The 11293-nt window shown below is 38.1% G+C and overlaps 2 protein-coding genes across 2 annotated transcripts in view; one reads left to right on the forward strand and one right to left on the reverse strand.

Annotated features, from left to right (window-relative positions):
- The window catches only part of LOC109823662 (putative peptidase YMR114C), a 14882-nt gene extending 5082 nt beyond the window's left edge, over positions 1-9800 (reverse strand). Inside the window, exons 1-2 of the mRNA XM_020389981.1 lie at positions 9703-9800; positions 7576-7641 (exon numbers count right to left, since the gene is read on the reverse strand). Of these exons, the coding sequence (XP_020245570.1) occupies positions 7576-7641; positions 9703-9769 (133 nt within the window). The 5' untranslated portion in view covers positions 9770-9800. The remainder of the gene's footprint in view (positions 1-7575; positions 7642-9702) is intronic.
- On the forward strand, positions 2791-5988 carry LOC109823661 (probable aldo-keto reductase 2). Its single transcript, XM_020389980.1, has 5 exons — positions 2791-3039; positions 3161-3361; positions 4287-4459; positions 4555-4657; positions 5425-5988. The coding sequence occupies exons 1-5, from the start codon at positions 2806-2808 to the stop codon at positions 5755-5757; spliced, it is 1044 nt and encodes a 347-aa protein (XP_020245569.1). The 5' UTR covers positions 2791-2805; the 3' UTR covers positions 5758-5988.

Consider the following 11293-nt stretch of genomic DNA (forward strand, 5'->3'; position numbering starts at 1 on the left):
GGAGTATTCAAGGAGAGGAGGGAGGGGGATGGGATGAGGAGTAATCACGTGGCGGAGGAGAGGAAGGGGGAGCATTATTCATTTAATTAAACTAGTATTATGTTCATTAAGAGGGATTAAGAAGAAGGGTCGGCGGTTAACTCACTAGCATGAAGAAGGAGCCGTTGGATTAGATTTATTTTTAATTTCTTTTTATGTTTTTTTTATGTTTTTTTTGCTTTCTAGTGTTTGAGAATAGAAAGGGACCGTTAATATTTTCCTAGTAAATTTCCTAGCTTGTTTGTGTAGACATATTAGTAAACCCGTCGTTTTGAGATCATCTAGAAAGATCATCTTTTAAATTTTTTTTATAACATTTATATTTGTTAGATTAATAGGGCTTAACCCATTGTAAATATTTTGTGCTTCACATGTCAAAACCAACATAGAACGAAAATCTAAAATTTTAGAATTGATAGGGGTAGGAATATAAATCTAAAGAATTTGAGAGTTATTATATTCAACATAAAATTAAAAGGCATACAACAATGTTGTATACACCAGAACATAATGGTTGTTGCTGAAAGAAAGAACATAATGGTATCTCAGGTTTCATGATGCAATCGCCAAACTTGATTTAGTTCAAAATAAATTAGATAATTGTGTATATGTCTTAAAACTTTAGAGCAAGTTTACTATATTACCCTAGTATGTGGATGATATATTGCTCGCCGAAAATAACATGGAAATATTAAACAAAAACAAGGTAGATCTCAGCGAAAAGTTTGAGATGAAAGACATAGGTGATGCATCATGTATTCTTAGAATTCAAATAATTTGAGATAGAAAGTCTATAATGTTAAGTTTAAACCAAGAAAAATATTTAATGTCAGTTCTTAAATTGTTTGAAATGTAGAATTTCAATTGGGCACTAACTTCATTGGTCATGGGAAAGAGATTGTGTAAAGAGTAAAACCCTGGAGAAGTGCAAAATCTGTTAGATATTCCTTATGCTCAAGTAGTTGAAAGTTTAATGTATACAATGTTGTGCATTAGACCTGATTTAGCTTATGCTGTAAGTCTGATTTTCCGATATCAAAGTAATCCAGGATCAACACACTGAGAAGCTGTTAAAAGGATTATGAAGTATATCAGAGGCACATTGACTTACAGATATGGTTTATCAATCCAGTCCACTTGATCTCCTCGATTTCTCTGATACTAACTTAAGAGGTGATAAAGATGATGGAAAGTCCACTTTTGGAAACTTGTTTCTCTTTGGAGGAGGAGTTGTTTCTTGAAGTAGCAAGAAATAGGGATGTGTTGCTAGATACACATAAGAAGCGGAATATGTAGCTTGCAGTATGACAAGTACATATGTTGTCTAGATAAGACGATTTTTATTGATCTAGATCTCAATTGGTTAGAAGGACATGTTGATATTTGTTGTGATAATCAAGTAGCGATTAACCTAATTAATAGTAGTGTGAATAGCTCCATGGGAAAATATATTGAGATTTAATATCACTATATTCAAGTTATTGTAGGAAAGGGAGAAGTTAAGGTGACTTACATCCTTACTACAAATATGATTGTTGATCCTTCAATAAAAGGAATACCAGTAAAATTTTTATAAAACATATGAGCTCATGAATAGTGAGAGACATGTCACTTGGTTAATTTGGCCAATGGATGTAACTTGACTCGGTCCATATTTGACCAAGTCACCCAAGTTAGTCTCAACAACTAAGATATTTGTGGGATTGAGATAGTGGGGTTAATAGTTAGAAGAATATGAAGAGAATATATGGAGCGGTTCCTAAGGGAGTAGCCTCTATATAAAAAGTAGAAATGTCTAACACACATGAAAAAAAGCTCACGGGAGCCCCCTTAAAATTTCATACTTCTCTCTGTCTCTTCGTACCTCAGCATGAGTAAATGTCGAAAGAGGCGAAAAGCATGTTTTTTTTAAACTTGGAGGGCTTGAAATATTTCCCCCCAAGAAGAAACTAATTTCAATTCAAAATAGGACAAATTTGTAAAAACGTCCTCTTTCCACATTTAATCCCAAAAAAGACCCATTTCCACAATATTTTCAAAAACCGACCTGGTTTCAGCATTGGCGCTGAAACCAGGTCAGTTTTTGTGAAAAAACTTCCGAAACTTCACGGGAGTTGAACTCCCGAGAAGTTTAGTAAATCTGCTAAACTTCACGCGAGTTCAACTCCCGTGAAGTTTCATAGTTCAAAAAACTTGATGGGAGTTAAACTCCCGTGAAGTTTAGCAGTTTTACTAAGCTTCACGAAGCTTAACTAAACTTCACGGGAGTTGAGCTCCCGTAAAGTTTCGGAAATTTTTTCACAAAAACCGACCTGGTTTTAGCGCCAAGCCTGAAATGAGGTCGATTTTTGAAAATATTATGGAAAAGGATCTGTTTTGAGGATTAAATGTCTATGTGAGACGGTTTTGAAAATTTGTGCTTCAAAATAAGATTGTGTCCTAAACCCATCTTTTTTAAGTATCAACCCATCTCCACTCTGTGACCACCTCCCTGTTTTTGCCGTATAAATAACAGAGGTGATCAGGTCGTGGTCGGCGTACATCCTCGGAGTTGGGATGGTACCGAGTTCTGTTTAACACGGATTTTTCTCAAGAAGGGGAAAATAAAAAAATAAAAATCAATTTATTATTTTTCCATTGATGACGGAAGCGCTTCCCTAAGCAAAAATTAGGATCAAGCCGCCTAATTTTGAACGGCGGGACCCACCCCCCTCCCCGAATGCTCTATAAAGACCGTGACCTTCTCGCTAATAGCCAGCGCCAGCGATGACGTCATCAGCAGCTGCAGGGGCGGCGGTTCCTCGGATCAAGCTGGGCTCCCAAGGGCTGGAGGTCTCGGCCCAAGGCCTCGGGTGCATGGGCATGTCCGCCTTCTTCGGGCCCCCGAAACCCGAACCCGACATGATCGGCCTGATCCGCTTCGCCGTCGACGTCGGCGTCACGTTCCTCGATACCTCCGACTTCTACGGCCCCTTCACCAACGAACTCCTCCTCGGAAAGGTTTTTATAAAAAAAAAAAGAGTTTCATCGGTTCTTTCGGAGATCTTGATATTTTCATGGGTTAAACCATTAACGTATCAATTTAATTTAATTTGGATTGGTGGTGTTTAATTGATTAAAGGCTTTGAAAGGGGGGGTGAGGGAGAAGGTGGAGCTGGCGACCAAATTCGGGATAAAAATGGAGGGGGACACGAGGGAGGTGCGGGGAGACCCCGCGTACGTGAGGGCTTCCTGCGAGGCGAGCTTGAAGAGGCTGGACACCGCCTGCATCGATCTCTACTACCAGCATCGCATCGACACTCGAGTCCCCGTCGAGATCACTGTGAGTTTCCATTTGATCGGTTGCTCCTTTTCTTTGCTTCTGCTGGTCTAGTTTTCCTCTAATTATTAGATTCGGTACTTACGTATATTGATGTCAAATGTCCTGCCTTGCACCAAAACTCTGAAGTTGTGGTAAGCGTGTCGAGAGTTAAAAGGAGTTTCATACTCTTAACACGCTCCCTCGGGGTGAGAGCCATCTTTATTGGTCGAAATCTGGACTCATCTGAACTCCCTATTTGTTGTCATAGTGACCCAAAATATGGGACCAACAAGGAGGACAGATGAGGTGTCCCCTCCTATTGCATAATGAGCTGGTCATCTCCCTGTTGGTCTCATATTTTGGGTCAATTGGGGAATTTTTCTTTATTTAATGTCCATGTTAAATTGGTGACAAGCCGAAATTGAACCTGAGTAGCTCTAATACCATCTAAAAGGATCCTATCCTTACGCCAAATATCCGAAGTAGCGGTGATGGTTGAGGATTATAGTTTTATACACTAACAATAGAAATGCTCTTTTTTGGTGTTCTACCCTCATGTTAGTCACCCTTTGAGAAGACTCCAATCATGTCCCAAAAATTATACACATGACTTCCCATAAATATAATTTAGAACTTAGTAGAGAGACCAGTTTGAAAATCATAACGGCAATCTAATTCATAATTACCTCCCTATTTAGTGGTAGCAAATTAAATTGGTTAGAAGAAAATTGCTATAATGTGCTCTTTTTAGAAGAGTATTGTCTTATTAGACGTTTTCTTTCTACATTTCCCCTTTCTTTGTTTCCCTAGGTCTGTCGTTGATAAATGTAATCCACATCTGACGGATTGATTACTGTCCAAATCTGAAGGTTTCTTGTCACATGTATAGAAGATAGATTTATGTTCTTTATACTATAGTATTCTCATGTTATTTTTACATTGTCAGATGGGAGAACTTAAGAAACTGGTTGAAGAGGGAAAAATAAAATACGTAGGATTATCTGAGGCCCCGGCGTCAACAATCAGGAGGGCACATGCTGTTCACCCTATAACTTCAGTCCAGCTCGAATGGTCGCTATGGTCAAGGGACGTGGAAGACGACATAATCCCAACTTGTAGGTAATTAAGAGCCCTCATCTCTCCTACAAATTTAATCATTTATATTCATTTAGAAAATCAACCGCATGAGTTTTCACCATTTACGTAATTTTCAGAGAGCTCGGAATAGGAATTGTGGCATACAGTCCTTTGGGGAGGGGCTTCCTATCTTCTGGACCTAAGTTGCTCGAAAATCTAACAGACGAGGATTTCAGAAAGGTACGCGTATTCCAAGAAGCTTATGAACTATTTAACTGCTCAGGTCTCATGCAGTAAGATGTGCTCTTGATAGTGAAATCAAAAGAACCAGATATAACTTTACTAGAATCACGTCTTTCGAACTGCTAATTGCTGTCAACTGAACCATGGGCTTCTGATTAGTCGTGTATCACTTTGAGGAGTGTCGCCTCCTCCTTTGTGCTTGCTTGGCCAGCTTACCATAGGCTTACCACGGTTGATACAAACTGATGCAATCATTTGTGTCTTGTTGGGTAACTTCTCTGTCAAATACTAATGCATAGATTAAATCCACCAGCAATTCTTTATAAAAATGCATCTATAACTGTTTAAGTTCCTTTTAAAGTACATTTCTAGGCTCATTTCACATTTGTCATCCTGCCACACAAAAAAACTTACTATGTATAATCGAGGAAAACGGGAGATATCATGGGAATGATGCTCCTAGTTTCTCATACACGGCCTTACTATGTGACACACAAACTATTCCTATTGAAGGCGGTAAATTTGAAATTCTTAAACAGTTGGAACAATTGTTGTGGTTTTTTTTAAGAGGGATAGATGCATCTGCTGAGCTTGGGGTCTTGAGATCGTGGCTCTGATAAAAGTAACCGTCTTATTTCTCATAATCTGGAAGAATACATCTATGCGTATATGTGGGTCTACGTATCTAGTCAATATCTCAATGAATACATAGACTGTATAATTCTAACTGTTCCCACAACTAACAATGGACTTTTATTTGCCAGTACTTGCCGAGGTTACAGCCAGGGAATTTGGAGCAGAATATTACATTATTTGAAAGAGTTAGTGAGATGGCTTCAAGAAAAGGATGCACCCCTTCTCAACTAGCATTAGCCTGGATTCACCACCAAGGAAATGATGTTTGCCCTATACCTGGAACTACTAAGATCGAGAACTTGAAACAAAACATAGGAGCACTCTCTGTTAAGCTGACAAAGGAAGAAATGGTACAGCTCGAATCTTTTGCTTCTGCTGTTAAAGGCGATAGATATCCTGCGACGATACAGACTTGGAAGGATTCAGAGACCCCACCTCTTTCTTCATGGAAAAGTGAATAGAAAGTGTTGCCTTCTAGTTTTCTATATCAAAGCTTGCGTCCTGTTAGTTAGTAGTAATAAGATCGTTGAGCCCTACTTTGCATGTGGTGTTGAATCAGAGTTGTGTATGAATTGCCAGAACTATCTTCGTTAAGCTGTTTGTATTTGGTTTGTAAGCATAATAATGGGAGATGTTTTTGCTAGGACTTGTTTATAGCATATATTTTGTTGTTGCTGTTATCTACTGTGATTATATGCAACAGAGACTAAGGGTTTACTATTATTGTTATTTCTAAAAAGGCCCTCAGGTCATCATCAGAACCCACCAAACTTGTTGAGACGCTAGTCACGATAGCCTTGTGCCCTCTATTGCTACTTACCCTGTGCCCATTAATTATCAGATCATTGGAGAAATCTTATGTCTTTGGTCCATTGCCAGCAAATATAACTGACAAGAAGAAAAGAAAAGTTCACCTCATTTTTTGACTGAAACAGAGATCTACTTAACATGTTTGGTACTCTCCAAAACAAAAGGCGAAGTGTGTTTTAATGGAAAATGCAAAGCATCACATATAATTACATGCGCAAAACGAGCTACTATAAGAGACTGCCCTAACTTCTCCCAAAATAAGAAAGCAGAGATGATTGCTTATCATCTGTATTCTTTACGCTTTTCACCTTTTTCTTCACTGGACTTGTTTGGTTGCTTTGTAAATTCTCGTGCTTCGGTTGAGAAGGGTTCTCCATTTCCTCCAATCCTCTTTTGACACAAGAAATTTCAGGCTTTTTGTTATCCTCCTCCTCGTCGGTGACTTTTTGCTCAACATCATCTGAACCTGGTTCTTCTTTCAAATTGCTGGGATCATGTTCTTGTTTGGATGATTTCAGTGATTCAGGCTCTGGTTCGCATTTAACTTCAGATTTCTTTGTGAAGAACGTTGATAACGGTTTTTCACCGGAAGCTTTCAGTTGTATCTGCAGTTCATAAAGCAGACAAGTAAGTTGGCCGTGGATTGCTTAAAAAGTAAATTGTATGAATCCTCTTTAGTTTGTACTCTTCTTCCAACACTTCACTGATGAACGTCTTTCAAATTGTCTTCCTTCAATAAATATCACTAAATCAGTGTGTTTTCTTGTAGCTATAAGTGTGTTTTTGGCATGGCATGGAACTGAAGTGCACCTATAGCATCTCATTAGTATCATATCATCAGCAGGACTGATGCATCCCACCATCTTTATCAGAAGTTACACATGGCTCAAACACATACAAATAGTTTTAAACCAGTACTGAGTTAAAAGCTCACCTCTTTATAGCGACGAAAAATATTTTAGCGACGAAAAATTTCCGTCGCTAAAATGTGATAATCCGTCGCTAAAACAATTATAGCGACGGATAAATAGCGACGTATGTATCCGTCGCTATAAAGTAACATATAGCGACGGAATTGTCCGTCGCTATTTTTCCGTAGGTACAAGCTCATTTTCTAGTAGTGAGAGCTGGGGGCTTCGAGCTTCGTCCTGTCGCCTGCGTCTGGTCGTCGACAACCTCGCCTGGGCTACCGGAGCTCGCCTGCGACCATCGAACTCGTCGGAGCTCGTCGGAGCTCCTCTTCGCCGGCGGAGGTTTGTTTCCACCCCTAATTCTAACAATAATGATAAACTAATACAAAAGCTACGAGGTCGATTACTTGACTGTCCTCTACCTATAGTATAGGTACCGTATTTCAGTAATCATACTGAGTTTAGAAACTTCACTACTTTTAGTTACGTATGACATGTAATAAATTGTTTGAAGTTACTAAATTTCAAACAGAAAAAGTAAGCAAAATAATGAACTACCATGAAGCCATTCCAAAGCTGAAGAAGAACAAGTTGTAAGAATTGTGAAGGTGTGAAGAACCTCTCCTGTATCAAAAGGTTCAAACAAGTTATGAACACCTGAAACCATTAGATTTAAAGTCATTACAGTATACTTAAAATATTACAAATATTAATTACATAACATGAGCTGAGGAACTCATATTGGAATGAGATAAACAAAAGGTAAAAATAATAACGACAAACAATTTAAACTACTCAAGCATACGAGGGTACAATTTTTCTATTATCCTTTGAGATCCCAAATCCTTATTTATGAACTCTGCATAGTTAGAGGAAGGAAAAAGAGGGAAATGAAGCATGCAAAAAAATTAGGCTGACCTATCAATGAGCTAAAAAGTCAATGGGCTCAAGAACAGCAACACCAATAAACCAAAAACAGAGAAGGCAAGGTGTCAATTAAAATGAAAGACGGGGTGAAGAGCTTTGGCCATCAGAGAAGGAAAAATGCAATGGAAAAGGCGAATATCGTTCTCCACATTTTCATGCATAGATTATGCCAGTGCCAATAGAAAATGACCATCAGCTATGCTTGGTTTAGCTGATGGTCATCGGATTGGGCTTGATGTCACATTGAGATAAATTGTGTGGATCAAGTTGTGCTGCATGAGCTCCCGTGGTAACACGCCAAAAAGAAACTATTGGCAAAACTTGTGGTGGTTGCTACAGCAAGGCTTCCCAAACAAGTAATAACGAGCATGACAATTTTTGGAAGATATTGAGGAATCAAGTTTATGGTTTATTAATATACCCTAATGGGCTTTATATCTCTTGAACCCTTCATATTCCTCTCAAAGTTAGATGGTATCTGATGGTGCTTGAATAAGAATGCTACCTACAGGATTAGTAAGTCAGACTAAAGCTGTTGCTATAAGATGACCTCAGGCCGATTTGGAAGATACAATCAAGTAGCATAAAAGATTGCATCATCATCATTAACCCACTCGATCTTTCTTCTTTTATATAAACCCATCATCTCTTCTAAAATATATCGGACATGAAACTTGGTGCCGACAGAGCTCAAATTCAAAATCCGAACTATTAAGTTGGACGATACCAACTTGTCAGTTACCACAGAAACTCTATGTAAGAAACTGGTAGAAGTAACTACTGCCTCATGAAATCTCTTCGAAATCCAACTAAGACTAAATATAAGAGTTCACCAAACTCATCCCTAACATCAAAAAGTGGGGAAAAAGGTAACTCTTCTAGCATTTACTTTTATACTATGTTAAGTCAATGAAGATTAATATCTACACACTAACACTTAATATGCTAAACTAATTGAATCAGTGCTCAGATCAACAAGCGGACCCAAAATTTATGTTATTAATTTAACGCGGCTCATTTTGGGGACTTGTTTAAGGATTATAGGCAATGTAAGAATATTCTGTATGAAACAAGATGACTAATAAAATGATATCCTCGTCAGAAATGTCATGGCGATATACACCCCAAGTCCCAACTAGAGACGGCATACATGTTCTTAGAACTAGGGTGGAAATCAACAGTCATACTTATCAACATGCTAGTAAAGGCATCCCTCAGGTCCAGGTACTCATTGAAACCTTGTTTAGCTGCTACCTGAACATTTATGATCGCACGTCTTAGAGGAGTCATCTTGTGATCCCATGTGCATACGAAAATATGCTTTACATTTTGGAACGAACTTGAAAATTAGACCAATGAATAACTAACTGTTATATCCCTATGCAGCACCCATTTAGGATGTAGAATTGACACGTGAGAGATGAGGTACGATGAATCGTCCGCACAATCTCTTTTGAGTCTCCTGTGTTCAATGATCATTCATGTAGGTGCACCTACAGAGAGATGAATCGAAGAAGATGGAAACACCAAGTCACCATAACCTTGTCTTAAACTTTAAAGAAAGCAATATGCTTGATTAGGAATAAAAATAGTTCAAATGGCTTCTTGTGAATGACTTGTGCAAATTGGTATAAGCTCTAAGTGAACATGAGAAGAAAATTATTATAAAGCCTCTCTTCATTTTAACAGATAAGAAGATGGAGTAGTATAGCAAGGCCAATCTTAACTCATTCGCACTTTCAAATCGTTGTCCCTCACCGGTTAAAGCTGTGTGCCACCAAGCAGGAATCCTCTCTGATCTGCTAATCATGTCATCAATCGTCATGACATCATCTCCGGAAGGATTGTCATTGGGATTCTTATCTGGAACACTTGTGGTCCACAACGCCGACGGGCCACAGTCTATGCTTTTTGAGTTCAAACTGCTGGAAGCGCTACAAATATTAAGAACATCAATAGGTTTATCATAAACTACACAAATAGTAGAAGTATCAACAGATAATAGCAAAAGCTAAAAAGCAAAAACGACTAACTGCTTGCAGTTAGAATCAATTAGAACTAACAATATAACCATTAGAGCTAACAGTGCATTGATTAGAACTGACATTATAGCTATTAGAACAAACAATATAGCCATTAGAACTAACAATATAGCGATTAGAACTAACAATATAACCATTAGGACTAACAATATAACCATTAGGACTAACAAGACATAGATCAGAACTAACAACCTTTGCAGCACTTGCAGCATATGGAACTAGAGTAGAACTACCAATAAATCTAGTAGAACTAACAAAATAGTGATTAGAACTGACAAAGAAACCATTAGAAGTCTAGTATGGGGCATAACAAAGAACCGCTTAACGATAAGATGCGATCGAATTAGAACTGTTGTTCGGGATTAGGCATATTACAACTAACAGAACTAACAGAAGACGAGATTACAACTAACATAAGATACGATCGAATTAGAACTAACAGAACCAAGATTACAACTAACATACGATCGAATTAGAACTGAAGTCCATCTAAACCTAGAATAGACCTAACAAGAAGACGATTAGAACTGAAGTCCATCTAAACCTAGAATAGACCTAACAAGAAGACGATTAGAACTAAAGTCCATCTAAACCTAGAATAGACCTAACAAGAAGACGATTAGAACTGAAGTCCATCTAAACCTAGAATAGACCTAACAAGAAGACGATTAGAACTGAAGTCCATCTAAACCTAGAATAGACCTAACAAGAAGACGATTAGAACTAAAGTTAATTGATTTTACAGTTAACTTACATGTCTTGTCGGACTTGCTCGTTTTCTTGTTTATTCGAAGAATCATCTCCTTCTTTAAAACCTTGAATGTGAACCTCTTTCAGTCCAAGATTGTGGCAATGCTCCACCATAGACGTCAGATCACCATCGTTCTCAATGGGAAATTTTAAGCTTCCAATCGTTTCATCTTCGTATGTCAAAATTAATGATTCATATGGAAGATCTAACATCTCTGCTACATCAAACTTGAGATCCAAGATGGTGGTTGAAGAATTAATCTTCAAGAATACCGCTTTATACCGCGAAGAGACAATGCAGATGATGTCCTTTTCAGCCATTTTGAAGGGATGGATGGGAAATTTTAAGCTTCCAATCGTTTCATCTTCGTATGTCAAAATTAATGATTCATATGGAAGATCTAACATCTCTGCTACATCAAACTTGAGATCCAAGATGGTGGTTGAAGAATTAATCTTCAAGAATACCGCTTTATACCGCGAAGAGACAATGCAGATGATGTCATTTTCAGCCATTTTGAAGGGATGGTAAGAGTAATGAAGAGAGTAATGGAGAG

The sequence above is a fragment of the Asparagus officinalis genome, chromosome 9, assembly GCF_001876935.1.
Source record: "Asparagus officinalis chromosome 9, Aspof.V1, whole genome shotgun sequence".
In the NCBI taxonomy this organism is placed as follows: domain Eukaryota; kingdom Viridiplantae; phylum Streptophyta; class Magnoliopsida; order Asparagales; family Asparagaceae; genus Asparagus; species Asparagus officinalis.

What these genes read in the sequence shown, in the direction of transcription:
- LOC109823661 (XM_020389980.1), top strand. Translation starts at nt 2,806, where the DNA reads ATGACGTCATCAGCAGCTGCAGGGGCGGCGGTTCCTCGGATCAAGCTG. An exon ending in ACGAACTCCTCCTCGGAAAG is followed by an intron (nt 3,040 to 3,160) that starts GTTTTTATAAAA and finishes AATTGATTAAAG; the next exon opens with GCTTTGAAAGGGGGGGTGAG. An exon ending in GACATAATCCCAACTTGTAG is followed by an intron (nt 4,460 to 4,554) that starts GTAATTAAGAGC and finishes CGTAATTTTCAG; the next exon opens with AGAGCTCGGAATAGGAATTG.